At 38.8% G+C, this 23,362-nt stretch overlaps 2 protein-coding genes across 6 annotated transcripts in view; both read left to right on the top strand.

Annotated features, from left to right (window-relative positions):
- The window catches only part of LOC120464399 (UDP-N-acetylglucosamine--peptide N-acetylglucosaminyltransferase 110 kDa subunit), a 35,387-nt gene extending 30,744 nt beyond the window's left edge, over positions 1–4,643 (top strand). For all 4 annotated transcript variants that reach the window (XM_039653870.2, XM_039653872.2, XM_039653871.2 and 1 more), the window contains 3 exons: positions 806–1,058; positions 2,297–2,420; positions 3,610–4,643. In XM_039653870.2, coding sequence (XP_039509804.1) covers positions 806–1,058; positions 2,297–2,420; positions 3,610–3,790 — 558 coding nt within the window. In that variant the 3' untranslated portion in view covers positions 3,791–4,643. The remainder of the gene's footprint in view (positions 1–805; positions 1,059–2,296; positions 2,421–3,609) is intronic.
- Positions 4,644–5,855: 1,212 nt separating this feature from the next.
- On the top strand, positions 5,856–23,317 carry gcna (germ cell nuclear acidic peptidase). 2 transcript variants are annotated; one of them, XM_089134671.1, is made up of 14 exons: positions 5,856–6,253; positions 6,313–6,472; positions 7,301–7,413; positions 7,493–7,616; positions 8,193–8,259; positions 9,890–9,939; positions 10,017–10,083; positions 10,161–10,237; positions 11,872–12,162; positions 14,695–14,830; positions 16,542–16,686; positions 20,332–20,467; positions 20,547–20,751; positions 22,736–23,317. In XM_089134671.1, exons 3-14 carry the CDS (start codon positions 7,324–7,326, stop codon positions 22,965–22,967), a joined length of 1,620 nt encoding a protein of 539 aa, XP_088990797.1. In that variant the 5' UTR covers positions 5,856–6,253; positions 6,313–6,472; positions 7,301–7,323; the 3' UTR covers positions 22,968–23,317. The 2 variants fall into 2 exon arrangements, with proteins under 2 accessions (XP_088990797.1, XP_088990796.1); XM_089134670.1 differs by having other exon boundaries at positions 5,856–6,472.
- The last annotated feature ends 45 nt before the right edge of the window (positions 23,318–23,362 follow it).

Below are 23,362 nucleotides of genomic sequence, written 5' to 3' on the forward strand. Positions count from 1 at the left end.
AGCGACGGACGCTTTACTGTTAACAGCCCTCGTTATATGTCGGATTCGTCTTATTTGAACAATTATATTATTGGTCATGTGACAGGACTCCTGTCTATTCGTTGTTAACTGTTTCTATAAATATATTTGGATTGGCTAAAGTTTATTCAGCTAATGCATCTCCTGTTTATAATGTGAAGCCTAATGTTCAAATGCAAAGAAAGCACAAATATAAGCCCTTTTCCCTGTAGGATTTAATATCATATTTGGATATTGGAATAATCAATTAAGTAGCCAATTTAAAATAAATAACATGTACACGTTTTTTTTTATTTTATTTTTTTAAATTATTTTAGACTAATTGACCAGCACAGATTATATGCAATACAATACTAATCAATCATGAATAAAGAAATGGAGTTGAGTAGGATTGAAACTTTGTACTTTCACTGTTGCATTGCAGTGCAAGTTAAATTTATTATTTGCATCAAATTAAAAAACCTTTAGAGGTCAACTATTTTTATAGAATTATAAAGATAGGCATGTGTCTGTGTGTCACAGACAAAAATAATGACAAAAATATATTTTGAGATACACCCCCCCGCCGCATAAAAGTACTCATAAAATTTCTCCTAGGTTGGCAGGTATGTAATGTTCACCAAATTACTCAATGAATGACTGTTTATATACACCTATAATAATATGGCACAGAACTGTAGTGACCAACAGAGGCTTCTGCAGATGTGTTTTGAGTAATCATAAATTTAAATCGTGGTGTTCATTATCGAATCATCGTTGTAAAGCAGCTTCTCTCCTCACTGTGCAGATCCTGAAGCGTGTGCCCAACAGTGTGCTGTGGCTGCTGCGCTTCCCGGCCGTGGGCGAGCCCAATATCCAGCAGTACGCCCAGAACCTGGGCCTGCCCGCGTCCCGCATCATCTTCTCCCCGGTGGCCCCGAAGGAGGAGCACGTGCGGCGAGGACAGCTGGCCGACGTGTGCCTGGACACCCCGCTCTGCAACGGACACACCACAGGCATGGATGTGCTGTGGGCCGGGACGCCCATGGTCACTATGCCAGGTCAGTGTTTCCCTGCTACTGTAGCGGAGCGGGCATGTAATTTTTTTTATTATTAGACATCAAAAAGAATGTATAATAATTGAAATCATGTATTATTATTATTTTTTAAATGTATAGATATATGAAAAAATATATATATATATATATATATAACACTGCAGGTAACACACACTGAGAGCCAGGGGTGTAACAAGACCCTCGTGTCACGATTTGATGCGTATCACGAGACTGAACAATATTATTGCTGTACTCCAAGACACAGTAAAAGATAAACAAAAATTGATGTTCAGTGTTGCTGAGCAGAAATACAGAATCATGTTTTTCTTGATAGATTAAGAGGCTCTCTATCACTACACACACATTTTACATGTTCGTAGAGTTACTACTGGAGTAAATATATAGGCTATAATCTGTGTTCACACAGCTTTTGTTAAATTTAACCCATTTACTGCTAAAACGTCAGCTAAAAACGCCTATAAAAACCTATGTTGTTCTAGGATAAATGTCCTTATCTTCTGAGGGTTTTCTGAAAAAATACTAAGAATTGTCAACGTCTACTAAAACCTTAATATCTAAGCCTCTGTAGCACTTAGAAACATGAAATAAAATACATTTTAAAGGTAAGAATCACAGCTTTTATTTAAACATGCTTCCTTGGAACTCGCATAACAAAACATTTTTCTAAAAATTCTCAAAAAATAAATTTAATAAAAAATATAAATCAATTATATAAAATATCACAAATAATATTTTAAAACATGCCAACACTGAACAATTCATTTTATGAGAGACCAATCGACAAGACCCACCTCATGTGTATTTGAACCAATGACTGTGTGTTTTATGCTGCACGTGTCATGAAAAGTTTGACGAATACAAAATGCTGCGTCACGCAGCAGCCGGCGGGAGTTTCAGAGTTGCGCAACGCAGTAACCGGCGGTAGATGTAATGTTGCGGCGCGCAGCTTCCGTCACAAATGGGTTAAGAAAACACACTTCAGCAAAACATCATCAGCTCAAAGTGTTTTTACTGGTTGTCTCTGTATGAAGAGTTTATGGGTATAATACGTCACAGTTTACTTTATTTTGCACTCCTCACTTACATAAATGAACGATCGTGTCCTGATTACACTAGTGGAAAGATTCTGCGAAAGTACAACCAGCCAAGTGTGACTTTTGCACAGGCAAACACCTCATGTTTTCTTCAGAGTGTGTGTGAATGTCTCCTGTCTCCTGCAGGAGAGACGCTGGCGTCACGAGTCGCCGCCTCTCAGCTCACGTGTCTCGGCTGCCTCGAACTCATCGCTCAGAGCCGGCAGGAGTATGAAGACGTCGCCGTGAAGCTCGGCACTGATATGGAATTGTGAGTTCATTTAGTCTATTTCTGCTTTCTAAACGACACATGTTAATAAGGTTGGGCTGGTAGACTTCATGATTTCTGTTTCTCCCCCTCTTGATCTGTAACGTGAGATGGGTGCACATGTTTGTTTGCGCTGCAGTTCAGAAAGTCCCGTCTGTCGGGTTCATTACAGTGGGTGAATTTAGTAAAGAACACCAGACTTTAGTAAACTTAGCATCTCAAGCACAGTACACGCATCATATTTTTGCAGAATTAAAGGATTAGTTCACTTTTGAAAACTTTTGCTGATAATTTACTCGCCCCCATGTCATCCAAGATGTCCATGTCTTTCTTTCCTCAGTCGAAAAGAAATTAAGGTTTTTGATGAAAACATTCCAGGATTTTCTCCATATAATGGACTTCAATGGGAACCAAACGGTTCAAGGTCCAAAAGACAGTTTCAGTGCAAACTGTTCAAAGGGCTTTAAACGATTCCAGACGGTGAATAAGGGTCTTATCAAGCGAAACGATCTGTTATTTCAAACCTTATTCCAAAAATGTAGCTTTTCTAAGGATAAATGCTAGCATTGCTCTATTCTGTGAGGCGCGTTTGTAACGTCACGTAATACGTAATTACGTTCAAAAGGTCACGGGCGACGTAGCCAGAAGTACAGAGTCAGTGTTTACAAGTTGAACGCATAGGTTGAACGTGCAAACTAACTCAAATGCTGTTTACAAAAAAATTAATTAAAAGGTAAAACAACGATGTCGGACGATTTTGATTCTGTACTTCTGGCTACGTCGCTCGTGACCTTTTGAACGTAATTGCGTATTACGTGACGTTGCAAACGCGCCTCACAGAATGGAGAAAGGCTGCATTTGTCCTTAGAAAAGTTACATTTTTGGAATAAGTTTTGAAATAACCGATCGTTTCGCTTGATAAGACCCTTATTCACCGTCTGGAGTCGTTTAAAGCCCTTTGAACAGTTTGCACTGAAACTGTCTTTTGGACCTTGAACCGTTTGGTTCCCATTGAAGTCCATTATATGGAGAAAATCCTGGAATGTTTTCATCAAAAACCTTAATTTCTTTTCGACTGAGGAAAGAAAGAAATGGACGTCTTGGATGACATGGGGGCGAGTAAATTATCAGCAAAAGTTTTTTCAAAAGTGAACTACTCCTTTAACCCTGCTGTTGTTGTGGTCCCGCTCAGCCTGAAGAAGGTGCGCTCCCGCGTGTGGAAGCAGCGCATCTGCAGCCCGCTCTTCAACACCAAACAGTACACGCTGGACCTGGAGCGGCTGTACCTGCAGATGTGGGAGCGTCACGCCGCCGGAGCCAAGCCCGACCACCTGGTGAAGATGCAGTCCGCGGAGAGCAGCGAGAGCACCTGAGCGAGGCCAGCACTGCATGTGTGTGTGTGTGTGTCAGAGACTCGATGAGCCACAGGTGAGCACGATCACCCCGGACAGCTTTAGTTCCCGCGAGCCGGACCCAGACCACACACACTTCCCCTTCGCCTGACGAAATTGATGTTTGTTGGCTCCACTGATTTTGTTTAGTTTGTTTTTCTGTGCTTGATTTGAAGTGGATCTGGAAATGTACACACCAATAATCAACGCAGATAGGGTTTTTTTCTGTTTTTGTTAGTTAGCTTATGTGCGTCTTGAACTAGCTTGGCTTGACCCCGGGTGACGGATGCACACCTCGGATCTCCAGTCTCTCCCCAACCCAATGCCAACTCCGTGTCCGTATGCAGTCGATAGAAAATAATCCCTCTGTTGTTTTTGAGCACACGCTAAACAGAGGAGTGTCTTATTACACGCTGACAAGGCCTGCAAACCGCTCGAGTGTCGACTCCTGGCTTCTCTTTGTTTTTTTATGGTTTTACCAGGAAAGGTGTAGGTAAGTATGTTCTCCGATGTTTTGGTTTTGTACACTGTCTTCCTATGAACTGGTTTTATTTATGCTGTCGGTGTCACTTCCGCGAGGCTCTCTGCAGAAACTGAAATAAAGAGATGTGGCGAACCTCGGAGAGAGGTGCACGTGCTCGGCCGCGCTTCTGTTTTGTTCCAGTCCTTTAGGAGCCGACACATTATGAAACTAACAATAGTAACATCCTGAATACTGGTTATTGTGATTATATTGCTGTTACGTTGTTGCTGACTGAACTGTGATGTGCACCCTTTGTAAATTTGATCGCTGTATTCAGTTTAGTTCAATAAAGAAATGCTAAAGATGTTTCTACACGGGGGTTGTGTGGCCTGTCCTCGATCCTGCACAGTGGGTTACAGCGTTCGTTCTTCAGGCCAGTCATAGATTTATGGGAATAAAAACGTTTGAATAAAGATCCTTTCAATGATTCAAGTTTCCACAGTGTGCTACGGCTTACTTTGTTGTTTTATTGGTTAATTTATTTACCTTTTTTAAATGAATGAGAAGCTAATGAAGATCTTTGATAAGTGAAATCTCTGTCTTTGATGCCATTGCTTTTGTGTTCTCATCTGGATCACACACACACCGTTCGTACACTCGTCTGGGAGATCCAGTGAGAAGGTTTGCATCTGTTATAATGGATATTATACACAAATATAAAAGCAAATATATTTGTTATACTGTTGATGATTATGGAGTACAGATATGAAAACCCCAAAGTCAAAATTAGAATATTGTGAAAAGGTTTTCATAAACTATAATCAACATTATAACAAATAAAGGCTTGAAATATCCCACTTTGCATGTAATGAGTCTATATAATTAAAGGTGAATTACGTAAATTAGTGAACTTTTGCACCATATTCTAATGTTTCAAATTTCTCCTGTAAAATTGCCGTATGTGTATCAGTTTCATTTTTTTTTAAACTTTAGCAATACACAAATACAAAAAAATAACTTAATGTGTGCTTTAAATATCAAATTAATCCAGTATTGTACGTTTCATGTTTGCAGCCTCAGAATAAAGTGTTTAATAACTAGTTTGACAATTTTTTTATATATATTTTTCATGACACGTATGGATCTCTTCACATTAGATTTCTATTGGACTAAATTGAATTTGAAACTAGCTGAGCAAACATTTATTTTAAAATCTTGCCGAATTAAACCTGCTAATGTTTACACACAAATAATGCTATATTAAAAACAAATAATATTTTTTAGCTCTTTGTATTATTAGTCTATTCAAATTGGGCATTTCTATGAACACTCCGTTGCCAATTAACGTTATAAGTTATAAGTTACATGTTGAATTGGCTATTTCTGACGTTAAAACGGAAACGTTTGCTTTTTACTGATATTATTATGATCAGTGCATGCAGATATAAGTTAATTAGAAACATCTTCATTTTAAACATGTTAATGTTTTGTTTATTTAATTAATGAAATATTAGGCTTTGTGGCAAATCGGTAAACTGTAGGGTTGGTTGTGTTGTGTCATAGACATATACACTAGAACTCGCCTGGGGGTTCTAAGCATGCGTCAAAACCGCCGCCATCTTGGAACAGGGGTCTTGTCATAGGAAGTAGCTAGGTAACGCTGCTATCTCTGCCTTTACTTCGAATTCATTGATGGTGGCGGACTTTTGTGCAGCGTATGAAGTTCACGGATGAAATCTGAACTAGGAAGAATGTTTAAAAAAAAAAAAAATCTTTCTGGAATCAATGATAAATACATGTCTGACCGTTGGAACAAACCAAAAAAACAAGAAAAATCGCATTCATGATGATTTATGGTGATTTTATTTGCGTTAGACCTGTGTCTACTACATTGACGCTGATGCATTAAAGTGGAGGGGCTCCCCTGTTTCAAGATGGCGGCTCTATTGACGCATTCGTTCTAATGAACTGCCGTATCCAAGGTGAGGTCTAGTGTATATGTCTATGGTGTTGTGTATGATAATTATAAACCCCTCTCTAGGAGCGCTGCTGAGACCGGAAGTTTTTATTCCTCACACTGATGACGGTTTCCGGTGTGGTGAATTTGAATGTTGTGGAGTCGCGTACCGAGCTGATGTTTGAAGCGTATTAAGTTCTGCTTATGCGACTGAAGGCGCGATATATCGACCCGCTTTTATAAGGTATGTTGAATTAACAAAAGATTTTGTTTAGTGTGTTAGTAAGCGTGTGTGTTTGGCACATGCTCGGTTGTTTAGCCTCAGTGAATAACGTAAGTTAATGTGTTCAGAAAGATATCAAACGGTCATAAATCTTGCCATTGATTGGTCACGTCTTAATTCTAGTTTTATGTTATATTAATATATTAATATCTATTATTGCATGTGCACCCAGCTCTAGCAGTTTCGTATTAGTACTAATGTATTTTTTTTAAAGTTAATGTATAGACAACATTCATATTTTTAATTAATTTTATTCATCATAATATTTCAATGTAAACACAATTTTACTTGTATTTTAAAAGTTAATGTATTGTATTCGTTATAATATATATTTAATATTTTACTAATTTGAATCACCTATTTTAATGCAAACATGATTTTACTAATTTGAAGTTAAATTGTATTCATCATATATTTCATATTTTATTAATTTATTATCTATTTCACTGCAAACATAATTTTACTCTATTTTAATTGGAGTAGTAAAACCATGAAAGCTACATTTTCCGTATTTTACTCGTTTTTTAAAAGTTAATGTATTGTTTTCATCATATATTTAATGTTTTATTGAATGTATTTATCCAATGTAAACACAATAAGTTAATGTATTGTATTCATTTCATATTTAACCAATTTTATTCATCCATTTTAATGCAAATACACAATTTTACTCATTTGTTTAATAAATTAATGTATTGTATTCATCACGTATTTAATATTTTATTAGTTTTATTCATCCATTTCAATGCAAACATGTAATGTAAATGTATTCATCATGTATTTAATAAGATTTAGTCACGTGACCGGAGGCGATGGATCCCGGGACCGTGTCTCTGTTTCAGAGAGTCTCAGAGAAGCTGGGCTGGGACAGACACGGGGGTCTTCATGAAGCTGAAGAGAAGGTTGGTGCTTATAATCAACATTTTCCAAAACAACCCGTCCCATGATCCCGTTTCACCACAGCCTGTCCTTCTCTCGCAGCTGAGGAAGAGCTTGGGGAAGAGCCGGCGTCCAGCGCTGGGCAGCTTCAACACCGCCGGCTCGGGCAAGGAGAATCACACTCCGGAGGAACACCTGACTTCAGATGATGACGACTTCCATCAGTGTAAGGCTGATCCCAGATCACACACCGGCGTTCAAGAGTTTGGGATCGGGAAGTTTTTTTATGTTTTTAAAAGAAGTCTCTTCTGCTCATCTAGGCTGCATTTATTCGATTAAAAAGCAAAACATGCTAATATTGTTAAATATTATGACAATTTAAATCATCAGTTTTCTATGTGAATATAGTAAAGTGTAATTTATTCCTGTGATCAAAGCATCATTACTCCAGATCCTTCAGAAATCACTCTAATATGATGATTTGCTGCTCAGGAAACGCACTACATTCACCATGTTGTCATTATCATGTGATCTACCAGTCACTTCACTGTCATTCATAACTCCTGCCCCGTGGCATCATGGGATAGTGTCCATCAGATGCACACTTCAGAATCTCCCCAGAAGTCGTCGGCCATCCGCTACTTTTTCCTACTCATGAATACTGTGCATTCAGACGCTATAGAAACGCTATAGTAGGGAAGTACATGACTTCAGACTGGTTGCGGTTGAACACTTTATTTGCTTGGGTGGGTTCTTATGGTATTCGAAGAAGGAATTAATTGTTTGATTTTTATTTCCCCAGTTCTTGCTGCAAAGGCTACACCGAAATCCACATTAAAACAATCTGCATCAGCTGCCCAGAAGCCAAGGTGAGCATGTTATATATGTGAAACGTACTATAGTGGTGTAGTCTATGTAAATTCACCCCACCCGCCGTGACGAATCGCGGAATCCAGCAACAAATGTAAATTAGCCTAGTACTGTAAAGCGGAACAATTTGGCCATTTTTGAATTAATCAATGAAAAGTAATGATACGACGAATCAAATCTCGATATTTAGCCTATTAACTGTCTTTGAATATTAAAGCTCTCTACCCTTTCTTTTGATAAAAGTATCGTCATACAAACTCACAAGTCTTCATGACAACCTGTCAAAATAAAAGTTTTGTATAACTTGAAGAAAAAATAGCAGAAATATTTTTGTACACTAACAAGTAGTAAGCCTTTTAATAATAATAATAATAATAATACTATTTTTTATTATAACACACAGAAGCTCAAATGTCTTTAATTTACAACCCACCAAAATAAAAGTTTGTACGAAATTGCATAGTAAGATGTACTTTTTAAAATAAAAATAATCAAATGTATTAAAACAATTATTGTAAAGGAATATCACACAAGTTTTAAAATGGGTGGGGCTGTGGTGGCTGGTATATCGCAGTATACTCACTACAAAAAACGAGACTACACCACTGCTAGCATCATATCACCGTCCTAGCAGAAGGATTGCACTCGATACCTGTTCTGCTGTTTTCACGTGTCTGTTTGTGTTGCAGAGCTTGAAAAAGAGTTCTTCTCAATATCAGTGTCAGTGTTTCTGAATTCCCGAACGAACGTTTCTTCCGGGAACGAACACGTCACACTATTCCTCATTATTATAATAATTAAAATGCAGAATAAAGGGGCGTGGCTTGGATGAGTTAGTTAGGCGGGTAAGGAAAGGGGCGGGACATTTCCCAAACACACTCGAAGCGCTCGACCAATCACAGCACACTGATTAGGGCTGACTATCTTCCTCTATAATACTATTCGAATTCCATCCTTTATTTTATTTAATTATGATGTAAAGGATGTGTGTGATTAGGCCTACTATTCATGTTTGAGGAAACATTCATTTCAGTTAAGACACCAAACATATTCTGATTAGAGAAAAACACTTTTATTGAAAGGTTTTGGTTTGCTCTTGGGGGTAGCACCTACTTTATGGGATCATCATCTGAAAGGCTAATGTTGTGATTGGATCTTGGGATAGGGTAAATATAGGCTTATGGTAACTATGTATATTGGCTAATGCCTATTCTTATTTTTTAATACACTACAAGGAAACCTGAAGTTCCACAATTTAGGCTCAAATTTAAATTTCACTTTAAAAAAAAGTGGAATAATGTATACTTTGAAATAAGATAAGTTTTTATTTGTATGCCTAATGTCCTATGTTGAAGAGAGAAGCGTTGTTCACTGTATTACTTGTAATTCTTGCCTTTTAATGGGTTTAAATTCATATAATGCAGTCATTATGTTTGCATGGACAAATTGGGATTGTATTTACATCAAGAAAATCTTAATAAAAAAAATTTGGCCAAAAAACGTTGTGTACATAATAAATGTGTTTGCTATGTTAATGGACAGAGGATGCGAGTAGGACTCGGATTAACCAGTGGATTCGGGCTTGGCCGAACCCCATATAAACTAAATCACCTTTTTTTCTTCCTCTAGAGAGCCGATTCCAGTTTTGTCTTCAGATAGTGACGATGACTTTGAACTGTGTAAGTTCTTCATCAACCGCTTTCAAATCCAATAACATTTACATTGTTATAAAATACATTTACATCTTTCTGTCCAGTTTTAAATCGAGTGAAAACCCCTCAGACTAAAGCCAGGCCTCAGTCGGTGAGCAGCGGTGATGACCGGTCAGTGTTGCAGATGTACACCAGTTCATCATCATTCATCTCGACTGTCAATCACCCGTTGTTATTTCCCCCCTCAGTTTGAAACGCTTCATAGTGGACAGCCTTTCATCCGATGAGGATTTTGTCTCTGAGAGGAAGCCTTCCGTCAATAAAGGTATGTTTCTTTAAAGTCACATGACCAATCTTATTTTTTTTAATGGAATTTTAGCAGTATTTAATTATCATTATTGTGCTAAACTTATGTTGAATCAGAATAACTTCCCCTCCCTCCGTCAGCGACACCTTCTCTTTCCTACATTTGCTCCAGAAGCGTCTCTCTTGGATATTTACGTCACAATAGGGAAGAAAAGACACATTTTTGTTTCCTGACAACTTTAAAATGCTCAAACTGCACATTATTTATCAGTCTTTGTATGCATGCGAACAGCTAAACACACAAAGTCCCCCTGTAGTCAATCATTGTATCCTTTAAGACTGGAGATGCACTGAAATTTCTGAAATGTATTAAAAGATGCACAACTCTGATAATAATAGCTTTGTTGGATTATACATTATTTTGAATATTGATCAAAAAGTAAATCTTGTAAAACTGATTCTGTTGCATAGAACTGAATGAAGAATAATATATTGATATAAAGATATGAAAATATTGATATTTTATATATATATATATATGTGTGTGTGTGTGTGTGTATATATATGTGTGTGTGTGTATATATATATATATATGTGTGTGTATATATGTGTGTATATATATATATATATATATATGAAGAGTTCAGATGCAAAAGCCTCTAAATGCCATTTGAAATTTTCTTCTTTAATGATGATTTTTATCAAACTTGTATATTTAAGTTCAGTAATTTCACTTAAATAACAATTAATAGGTAATTATCATTGCCATTTAAGTGAAATCACTGAACTTAAATATACAAACTTGATAAAAATGATCATTCTAGAAGAAAATTTCAAATGGCGCTTAGAGGCTTTTGCATCTGAACTCTTCATATATATATTTGTGTATATATGTATGTATATATATGTATTTAGGCCTATTTTCGGTCCAATTTTTGTTACTTTAAACATAAGCGTGGTTATTTTATTTGCTTGTATTTAAAAAAAATATATAATAAATAATAATGCAATTATACAAAAAAAAACCTAATTTAAAATAAGAAATTAATAAAACAAATTTGGTTTAGATTTTCGGAAAATTTTGAATTTCGGCGCATCCCTACTTAAAACTCATCTTTGATCACCAAAACGACATTTAAACTGTTTTACCTTGAATATCAAACTGCTTCATGCCTTAAAATATCTTGAATGTAACTCGACACCCTTGCCTCATTTAGTATGCGCGGTTCTATGAATATGCATTATGAATATAATGATCTGATTGGTTACAAGCTGATTTGTGACGTCAGAAACACCAGCGATTTCAAAGCGTGTTTTTTTTGGTTCACTGCAGTTTTAAGGAGGAAATACTCAGCAATGCTGTCCACTTATCAACTTAAAGCGGATTAAACACACCACATACACACATAAACAACATTAAAAGCTGGATTTTCACCACAGGGGGACTTTAACATTTTGTCATCTGCTTCCAAAGTGTGATATAAATTAGATTTGCTTAGCCATCATATTAATAAACGAATGCTTATTTCCGTTTTCATTAAACGAATGCTAATTTTCTGAATTATTCATTCATGGACCACACACACACACACCACTGTTCCTTTAATATAAAATAGCCACACTATCAAGTTTCGTGTGTTTGTTGTTGTACAGGGAAAGCCAGTGCTAGAACTCCTAACCCCGTCCAGAGGAGCGAGAAACGCCCCCCGCCCCGCTGTGACCCCCCGGTGTTCCTGAGCGACAGTGATGAGGACGGTAGCGCTGTGATCACGAGCACCTGGAGGACCCGACACACCCGAGAGGACAAGCCTCGTGTCCCGGTGACTCCCAGCGCCGGAGACGACACCGGCAGCTCCGAGGAGGAGTTCCAGTCGTTACTGGAGCGGGTCCGGCAGAACCAGGGCCTCGCCGGCCGAGCCCAAGCCAGCCCGAGGACGCCTGCAGGTACAGCTCACACACACCTTCTAGTAGGGCTGCTGTAGTCAAGACCAGCTTTGTCGAGTCCAAGTCAAGACCGAGTCCAAAAAGGTTCGAGTCCGAGTCCAGGACAGGAAAAAAAAAAGTCTTCAGGGCCTGAATTTCGTTTTTGCCAAACTTGATCTTGCTTAAATGTTTGTGCTCATTGCATTTTTTTACAATGGGGTAACGTTGTTAAGAATTTACACAACACAAGGCTTGATTTAAATTGCTCAATTAAATTGAAAAAAGTTGCACAAATAAATACAATACAATAAAGATGCAAATAAAGACAAATAAAGAGAAACGTTTTTGAATAGGTCTAACGGTAACACTTTACAATAAGGTCCATTAGTTAACTACATTAGTTAGCATGAACTAATAATGAACAGCACTTATACAGCATTTATTAATCTTTGTAAACGTTAATTTCAATATTTACTAATACTTTATTAAAATCTTGTTAACATTAGTTAATGCGCTGTGAACAAACAATGAACAGCTTTATTATCATTAACTAACATCAACGAAGATTAACAAATACTGTAACAAATGTATTGCTCATGGTAAGTTCATGTTAGTTAATACATTAACTAATGTTAAATAATGAACCTTATTGTAAAGTGTTACCGGTCTAACACTAGTATTCATAGACAGAAACTGAATAAAGTAATCAAATGGAAAATAACTCTGGTACGGTGTACATTTTAGGACATCCTCAGACATATGAAGACAAGGCATCATGCCTCAGACTAAAAGGCTTCAGTTATTGGACAAAACGGCATCACGCCTCAGACTGAAAAGCTTCAAGTCTCAGGAAAAACAATGTCAGGTGTCTGGTCTCGTACAATTAGGCATCAGACAAAACAGCCTCAGACTAAAAGGCATCAGGCGAAACGAACTCAGATGGAGTTTGGAGGTTGTTCCCTCATCACAAACGAGTGTCTCCGAGCGTCAGACGAAACGCAGTAATCACGGTCATGTTCTCTTGTGATCGGATACGGGTGTTCAGGAACATACTCGTGTGTGTATATGAAGAGTTCAGATGCAAACGCCTCTAAATGCCATTTGAAATTTTCTTCTTTAATGATGATTTTTATCAAACTTGCATGTTTAAGTTCAGTAATTTAACTTAAATAACAATTAATAGGTAATTATCATTGCCATTTAAGTGAAATTACTGAACTTACATATACACGTTTGATAAAAATCATCATTAAAGAAGAAAATTTCAAATGGCATTTAGAGGCTTTTGCATCTGAACTCTTCATATATTTTTATGTTAAGCAAATGTTGGTGTTTCCATCCAGCGTGTGTGTGTTTATTTAAATTTTTTGTGATTTAAGTTTGCGTGAGATTTCAGCCGAGTGGGAGATCCTTAAAGCTGTCATTTCTTAAACATTTCTGTGAAGTTTTAAATATTGTTCATTCGCCAGTTTTAAAGTCCCCGTGAAATCAAAATTAAACCTATGTACTTTGTTAGCGCATATTACTAGTCTTGTGGTGAACAATTAATCCGTGCAAGTGAATATATATTAAAAAAATGTTTTACCTTGGTAATCTTTAATCAAAATCTGAAAAGTTACTTCTGGTCTGGAAACGGTTTCTTTTTCTGATGACGTAGGTTTCACAGTTTGGGTGGGGAAACGCTTTACCACTCCCCTCAAACCGTTAGTTTGCTATGAGCGAGAGATGGAGAGGAGGAGCGCTAGAGTAAAACCCTGCCCTCTGTTCAATATTCCGTTTCACTTGGAAATACGTTTGCAACTTCCGGTTCACGGGGACTAAGTTTGTTATAAGTTTGACTGTCTGAGTGAGTTGATCAATCTTTGAAGTATCAGTTAAAAGCAATAAACCAATCCCCATGTGGCATCGCTTTCCAGCAGAAGTGTGTTTATACAGGGGTTGGACAATGAAACTGAAACACTGGCCAATGTTGGAGGTTTCACATCTATATGCCTGGCGGCCAATCTTCAGAGTGAAGCACGGGTGGATCAGTGATGGTTTGAGCTCCAATATCATGACAATCCTGATTGTATTTGATGGACTCGACACTGACGAGGACTACCAAACCCTTCTGGAGGATCATGAGCACCTGATGTTCATGATCATGCACCAACACACACAGCAAGACTTGTGACAGAAGGGTTTGATGAAGATGAAAGTGACGTTGAACATCTCCCATGGTCTGACAGTCACCAGATCTGAATATTATTGAGGTGTTTTGGAGGAGCGAGTCCACCAGCATCATATAGTGACCTGGCCACTGTTCTGGAAGAGGAACGGCTCATAATCCCTCTGGTCACTGTGAAGGACTTCTATCTGTCAATTGGTGCTGTATTTGGATGCAAAATGAGGCCCTCGCCATTCTAACAAATTATTGTGTAGTAAAACCAGGTGTTTCAGTTTTTTTGTCCAACCCCTGTAGGTCCCAGCAGTGATGGAGATGCGTGATTTCCAGCTATAATTGCAAATGGAGTAAATATTCGTTCTTTTTTCATGTATTCTCTCTCGATGTAGAACCCAAACCACGAGCTCCCTGTTTGTCCACCCCGTCTGCCGTGGGTAAGAGAGCTGGTACCGGAGCGCCAGTCACCCAGAGTCCTTTGAGCCGACCCGTGAGCCGAACCGAGCCCAGAGCGCCTCCCAGCAGCAGGTACTGGGAACAGCAGTGAGAGACGTGCAGCAGACAAATGTGTGGGTCCTCCCCCAGAAAAATAGCACTGGAGTAATGGTGCATTCATGTCCTATGGTAATTATGGCAAACACCAAAAGCTGACGTGGACAATGCACATGAACACCCCCTTATGTGGTCCACTTGGTAACTTGTAGAATATTTTGATGCCTGAGTTGCCTAGGTGAGAACCTTTGACCTTTTCAAAATGGCGGAGAGTCGTGAATGGTAAAAATATGTACTGTGTTCATGATCTAGAAAATATATATATATAATTGACCCTTCGCTAAGCCCCGCCCTCCCTAGTTACTGTTGCTACGCCTGTCAAGCTTTCGCGGCTCGCCCATCTATTATAGTGTGGATGCACCCGGTATCAGACATTTCAATGAGATAATTAGTAATTTTCGGCGAACAAGTGAAATATCTGAGAGAGCAAGACAAAAGGGACTACAGTATGCATTCGAGGGATATATTCACGACATTATATGCAACCGATTAGGGAATAATTTCTTAAAAATTGAAGTTAAAGCCTAACGTTATAGTCCCAGCGCCTCATACGCTGACCGTTCAAATGGGAAACACAAATTGAGGAACAGCTATGTTCATACACAGCAGGGTATGTGAAAATAATCTTAATATTTATAAATCAAACAGCTTATCAATAAATCTTGTGGAATAACACTAATACCGGGAGAGCCGCGATCGGATTGGGTCTAGTTAAGGGGTAACGTTAGTAGGACGTCGATTAAAATGCTGAAATATATTTTAAAGTATGTCAGTGAGCCTTTGTCTTGTCTCTTTAATCGTCTTATTTTACGTTATCATTATGACCAAAGAACCGTCAATATTTCCAAGCAATAACGTTAGGTGTTTTTGTTAAGCATGTCGACATTTACCAGAATGGGTCTCGCACATAGACGCTAGATCACGCTAAGCATTTCTCCCCTTGGCTTTTAGATTTTCTGGAAGGAAAACAATTCCTCTCCCCCGTCCAAACTTTTAGTATACCGGTATCAGATTTGCACAATCCATACGCACAATGCTTCAGCATGTTTCCCTCGTTCGAAAGCTTGCCAGACCTCCCGCGCATAGTTACGGTTGCTAAGACATGATTGGCCAGTGGCGGCTTTCGGGCGTGGCTTAGCGAAGGGTCAATTACACAGCATATTATTTACCGTTTGAGTTTTGATAAACGATTTTCTTTCTGTAGCAGATGACTAAAAATAGTTTTAGCTGAACCACATTACGACAACAAAAGCACTTGAAACCAACACACTGGTAAATACCAGTTCACAAGTGGAAAATATCATGTTTTCCGCAGCACGTGAACGCACCATATGTGCCATTTCATGTATTCTGGTGCCTTTCTAATTAAACCAGTAAATTAAACTCCACTTCATGTCGGGCGGTTCATGTTGTCAATTAAAGGAGTAGTTCGCTTTTTAAAAAAAACTTTTTCTGATAATTTACTCGCCCCCATGTCATCCAAGATGTCCATGTCTTTCTTTCTTCAGTCGAAAAGAAATTAAGGTGTTAATGATGATGATATCCAAACATCCAAAACTTTCACTCTATGATGTAAACTTCAGCAGTTAATCCGTTAGCGAGCCAGCGCTAGCACTGAATCTGCCCACACCTGAGCCGTACTCGTGCCGGATGATGACGCTCGTATCCCTCTGTTCCCGTTTGCCAGAACGCTGCTGTGTAAAACCCCCGGATGCTTCCTGCAGTCTCTGGCTGATCCCGGATCCTCGTTCTGCCGCAGCTTCAGACAGAAGAGAGAGGAGCTGACCGCCAAACTCTTCCAGCTCTACAACTCCAGCGTGTTTGACAGTCAGGTACATGAGAAGCAACAGGGTTCGAGGTCATGTTCACTGTGTACTGCATGTTATATTAAAGGGCTCATATAATGGTTCATGCACTTTTACAGGTTGGTTGTACTGAAATGTGTGTTGTCAGTGCCTGTACACAACCATCATATAATGATAATCTATCCAGTGTTTTTCATTTTTATTTTTTTATTTAATTGCCTCAAATTGAGCCGTTTGTTTTTGTGATGACACTCAATTCGTCAGTCGAAAGAAATTAAGATATTTCTACAGATACAGTGAGTTTCTCGACACAATTCAGCCGAGGAATATGAGTCTCATCCAGACAAACCAGCGGACATTTATAACTTATTTTTATATTTTTAACCACAGATGCTGGTCTTGCACTCGCTGTGATGCGTAATCACATTGAAAGGTGTTTTTATGTCTCATCTCACACACATACACGCAGGTTAAGGTGTTTTAAGGACAGAAATCAGGGAAATATTGGTTCATTCTTAAGCTGTCTATGACCTTAGGCCGACAAAGGGAAATGGTTTAACGTGTTTACGTGACCACACACACACACGCTGTCGTCTTAAGCACTATCGGGTTAAGAACGAGCGTGTAAACGCACTCGATGTAGGCCGTGGAGATGGATCGAACAAGCGCTAATACATTATTGAGACCTGAGGGCGACCTCTGACCTGAGCCAGAAATCAACATATCACTGTAACTCAGTCCCTGAGAATGAAAAACACATCTTTCCCTCGTTGGTCAAATTTATACTTCCAGAAAGATCATTTTATTTCATTTTCAGTTTATTTACCTTTTTAAATTACTAGATTTGATCTGTAAATAATAAATTGTAATTTAAGGACATTCCTCACATTCTCTCAACTAAAAAATCGAAATAACTCAATTTCACGCGTAACCCTTTTAATTCAGCTCATAATATCTCACATGGGGCGTCTTTGCTGACCTCTTGTGGGAAAACAATTATGTATCATCTAGAGCCCGACCGATAAAGGATTTTGAAAGCCGATACCGATACAAATATTTTTGGGTTTTAAAATCCGATATATCGGCCGATATATATATATTTTTTATTAAATATTGTTGGATTTCACACACGTGTAAAAGAAAAGCTAACTTTTCTGCACAAGATACGTTTGCTCTTTTTTTGGACTGTAACTAGAGATATGCTAGTTATAAATACAGTAATAATTACTTTATTTAGGCAGAAAAAGTTCATTGTGGTTTCCAAGCTCATTAATGTTAACGTTAGCGGTCTTCCACTGATGATAGTGGCATTAGCTAGCTTTGTGGTTAGCTAGTCTACGATGAGCCATAATTTAGCAATGGATAACATCATACTGCAAATTGTAAAACATACATTTTCAATATAACAGGCCAAGGAGAGATGATTGAAGTGTGTTTCGTCCATTTTTATTTTATTTTTTAAATATTAATTTATCGGCCATTATAACTGCCGATACCGATATTATGGAAAATGCCTAATATCGGCCGATAATATCGGTCTGGCTCTAGTATCATCATAATATTTCATAACACTTGCCACTCTGTTCCTCTGGGTCCTAAAGTCAGTTCTCTTCAGTATGCATTCAGATGCACATTTAGACATTACACACTTCATTTTATGGGTGAAGTTTGAGCATTTTTAGTTTTTCTGTGTGTACTGAAGCATTCCTCGCATCCATTCATTCCTAAGGGGGTCAAAGTGACCCGCGAGCGAAGGGTTTGTTACTTTTTACAATTTCAACCACAAAACTCCTTTTGTGTATGTTTGTGTTTCAAGTGCGACAAGTTGGACCCCTCTCATGAACTCTCATTAACTTATCAATTAAAACACCTTAGCAATTGTGTAGCATTGCACTGTCAACCAGTCACAAAAATTTTAGGCTAATTTATACCGACACTGACCAACGGCGACAACCACCAGATTCACACAGAATGTGTGTTTTTTTTTGTTTGTTTTTTACAAAAATACAGTATTGATGTCTTTCGCATCATTACAACTTAGCATATCTCAATTTGTACAGGACTCACATCTTCAAGATTAATGAACATAAAAATAAAATAAAATGAATAAATAAATTAATTAAAAAAAAAAAAATAAGTAAAAAACACATACTAACTATTAAGGCCTCCTAATACAAATACATCTTATAATCTCACATGTGTTCAATTGTCTCTTTAAACAGGTCACTATCCTCTTTCTCTATGAATGATCTAAAGGGATTCCAAACATCCTCAAAAATCTTACCCTTTCCTTTAATAATATATGAAGAGTTTGGTTCCAAAACGCTATAAATCCATTTAGATGAATTTGAGTAAAACTGTGTTTTCTTTAGCAAGAAAAGGGGAAGATGAAAACCACTATTTTCGGTTTCAAATTTTCACATAGCATTTGTAGGTTATAATAACAATAAAAAATGAAATCCAGGTTTTGATTTCCAAAGATTTATTTTAAAAACAGATCGTTTTTTCCCCCAAAATGCAATAAATCCAATAATTTATTTTTTTTAAAAATGCAATTAATCAAAATAAAATTTTATACACATTGAATTTCTTGTGCATACTATAAATCCATTGCTTTAATATAACAATAATCGGTAACACTTTAAGGGTTCATGTCATGAATTATCATGAATTCATGGATAAATGAATTATGCATTAATTCATATTAATATCATCAGGAACTATCAACGTTTTTTTAACAGTTCAACGTTTTTCATTCATGACTTCAATTAAAACATTAACTAAGACGAGCACATCATCATGAATTATGATTTATTAAGCATGATCTAACGAAATCGCTGTTGTCAACCTTGGGACGTCGCCGCTGAACTTTTTTGACGGCGATCAGCTGTAAACTCGCTTGGTCCTGCTCGGATTTCGTTGACTTTGAATAAAACAACTGAAAGTTTTCCAAAAGATCCTCTGGGGGTCAGTGTGTCAGCGTGACAGAAGTTTGATGCTGTCGTGTGAGAACAAGCAACAGCCGGCATTTCCTCCTCCCGAGTCCATCTTCTTCCTCACGTAAATGATTCGATTTCGATGTCACGTTTACCCATGCAGGATGCCTTACCCTCCGCAGGTTCACCAATGCTGTCAAAATTATTCATTTTTTTGTTTGTTTGTTGATCGAAAGGACAAAATAGAGAAAACCTGGGAAGCCGGGTTAGTTAAAGCGCTGCCGTTACTGTTTACATTGCGTGGAATGGTGCGTTGTGATTGGTTTAGCGGATATGTTAGCGGACATTTTGCAGAAAAGGGAGACTGGCGTTTGTCGCGGTTTGGAAAGAAAGGGAGAAAACATTACATAATAACACGGCGGATATCCCATTTTACGTAAAATTAAACATTGTTTTGTATCTGGTCGGTATTGAAAATCAGATTTTTGCAATAATTCATTTTTTTTTTAAATGGCGTTTATCGCGTTTTGGAACCAAACTCTTCATATGTTATTTTCACCATTGACGTATTCAGTACCATCTCCCTGAGCCACCTTTTTATGCTAGGTGGTTCTAGATTCCTCCAAACACAAAATGTGTTTTAAAACGCAGTTTGCAAAACTGAAGATGCAGTGCGGTGGAATGAGAGAAAACCCCGTCTCTGGTTGTTTTAAAATCATTACTCCCCACCCCTCAGCTTCCCGCGGACATGTCCGTCACATGGAACAAGAAGATGCGCAAGACAGCGGGGTATTGCGTCTCGGGCCAGGAGCGCGGCACTGGGAAACGATACGCCCGCATCGAGCTGTCCGACAAAGTGTGCGACTCTGCAGGTGCTCGTCTTCACCGTTTTAAAATGCTCAACAGCTCAACCGATGCTTGCCGGTAAACGCGATGTGTTTCCCCCGACAGATCGTCTACGGGACACGCTGGTGCACGAGTTGTGTCACGCTGCCACGTGGCTGATTAACAACGTTCGTGACGGGCACGGGCCGTTCTGGAGGCTGTATGCCCGTAAAGCGATGCTGGCTCATCCCGAGCTCCCGATGGTGACCCGCTGCCACAGCTACGACATCAACTACAAGTACCAGTATCAGTGTAACCGCTGCAACAACTCGTGAGTACAGCTCTCCTGGTTTTTGCTGCGTTGGTCACATTTTTATGGTGTCGTCACATTTACCATTGTTCGGCAGTTCATTTCAATGGATTGCATGTGATCTGATGTTTCCTATGAGGCGGAAGATTTTCCCTCGCAGAGACGCTTCACATAGACAGGAGCCATCTTGGAAAACAGTCTCGACCAGTCGAACCACTGACTCTCGACTGGTCGAGACTTACCAGCTGTAATTTAAGCGTTCAGGGCAGCCACCCAGTAGAGCATTACAATAATCTAGCCTTGAGGTTCTGCATTGTTCCGCATTTGTCATTGAGAGCAAGACATGTATTTTTAAGATGGAAAAATGTGGTTTTACAGATACTAGACACGTGACTTTCAAATGAAAGATTTTGTGTATACAACACATAAGAAATTCAAAACCTATGCAAGTGTGTACAAACGGTACACATTCAAACCTACACAAAAATGTACTTCAGGTACAAATACATAATGTTTATACAGCCACACTAATTCTAAATTAAATTACAACGAAATTACAGTGGCTGTAGTATTTCTATTTTAAAGAAGTTGCCAAATATGAAAGATTAAGTAAACATCGTTTGGCCAATATTAAACCTGTGAAGTGTAACAACAATCACCGCCCATGTTGGCGCCTCTGCAGGCATTTGTTATAATTCACAATGTACAACTTGATTGTCTTTATGTTGTATTATATTGTCTTATGCATATTATATTGTGAATTAAGTGTTTTTCTATAAAACTATAATATGATTACTTGATTTTGATATTTTATTTGAAACTATTATTATTGCCCATTGTTATTAAATATGTATTTTGAGTCATTGTATGCTTGGGTCTATTATTTTACCACAAAAAAAGCAATTACTCTATAAATCGACAGATAAACCGAAAATATAATTGCGCTACTGCAACCGCCTGATTAATCGTCACTACAACCGTTCGATTAACCATCACAGTAACCGCCCGGTTAATCGTCACAACAACTGCCCCGATTAATTGTCGCTACAAACGCCCGGTTAATCGTCACAGGAACCGCCTGGTTAATCGCCACAGTAACCGCCCGATTAATCGTCACAGTAACCGCTCGGTTAATCGTCGCTACAACCGCCCGGTTAATCGTCACAGGAACCGCCTGGTTAATCGCCACAGCAACCGCACGGTTAATCATCACAATAACCGCTCGATTAATCGTCACTACAACCGCCTGATTAATCGTCACTACAACCGTTCGATTAACCGTCACAATAACCGCTCGGTTAATCGTCGCTACAACCGCCCGGTTAATCGTCGCTACAACCGTTCGAATAATCGTCACTACAACCGTTCGAATAATCGTCACTACAACCGCCCGATTAATCGTCACAGTAACCGCTCGGTTAATCGTCGCTACAACCGCCCAGTTAATCGTCACAGGAACCGCCTGGTTAATCGCCACAGCAACCGCTCGGTTAATCGTCACAATAACCGCTCGATTAATCGTCACTACAACCGCCTGATTAATCGTCACTACAACCGTTCGATTAACCATCACAGTAACCGCTCGGTTAATCGTCACAATAACCGCCCGATTAATCGTCGCTACAACCACCCGATTAATCGTCACAACAACTGCCCCGATTAATCGTCACTACAAACGCCCGATTAATCGTCACAGTAACCGCCCGATTAATCGTCATAGTAACCGCCCGGTTAATCGTCGCTACAACCACCCGGTTAATCGTCACAGGAACCGCCTGGTTAATCGTCACAATAACCGCTCGGTTAATCGTCACAACAACCGCCCGGTTAATCGTCGCTACAACCGCCCGGTTAATCGTCACAACAACCGCTCCGATTAATCGTCACAGTAACCGCCCGTTTAATCGCCGCAGCAACCGCCCGAATAATCGCCGCAGCAACCGTCGCAATAACCGCCCGGCTAATCGTCACAGTAACCGTATGTAAATGTTTCTGTCCCTCACAGGATCGGCCGCCACTCTAAGTCACTGGACACCACGAAGTTTGTGTGTGCTTTATGCACTGGACAGCTGGTTTTGGTGACTCCCTCGAAGCCGCGGGCGCCAACGCCCTTCGCCAGCTTCGTGAAGGAGAACTACAGCTCCGCCAGACAGCAGCTCGCAGGACAGGGTCACGCAGAGGTCATGCGCAAACTCAGCGCCGACTTCGCCAGCAAGACACGTCTCAGTCAGAGCTGATCTCACACGCACAGAGCTGATCCAAAAATCAAAAATACCTCCAACCATAGTATCCAGAGTTCTGTTCATATGCAGCTTCAACTTGAAATCACATCAGTTTTACTTGTTTTGTACTGTGAAATGATTTTATTTATGGTTAAAGGCCATAGAAGACTTATAATATGCGCCGCGTTCATTTACGTGTTCATGAGTGTGCTGTTAACTTAGTCGACCTCTTGCTGTCAAAGGGAAATGTGTGATCCCTCTTTATTTGTGTCTGTGTGTCATGTTGGCTAGTTATGCCTAGTTATGTGCTTTATTTGTGTTTGGATGTTTCTGTTTTTTAAGAATAAACAATTGTTATTTCTTTCTCCCTTTTTCCTCTTTATTCAGAAGAACAGTGGTTAATAGAAATA

This window comes from Pimephales promelas, chromosome 9 (genome assembly GCF_988280905.1).
Source record: "Pimephales promelas chromosome 9, fPimPro1.hap1.1, whole genome shotgun sequence".
Taxonomy (NCBI): domain Eukaryota; kingdom Metazoa; phylum Chordata; class Actinopteri; order Cypriniformes; family Leuciscidae; genus Pimephales; species Pimephales promelas.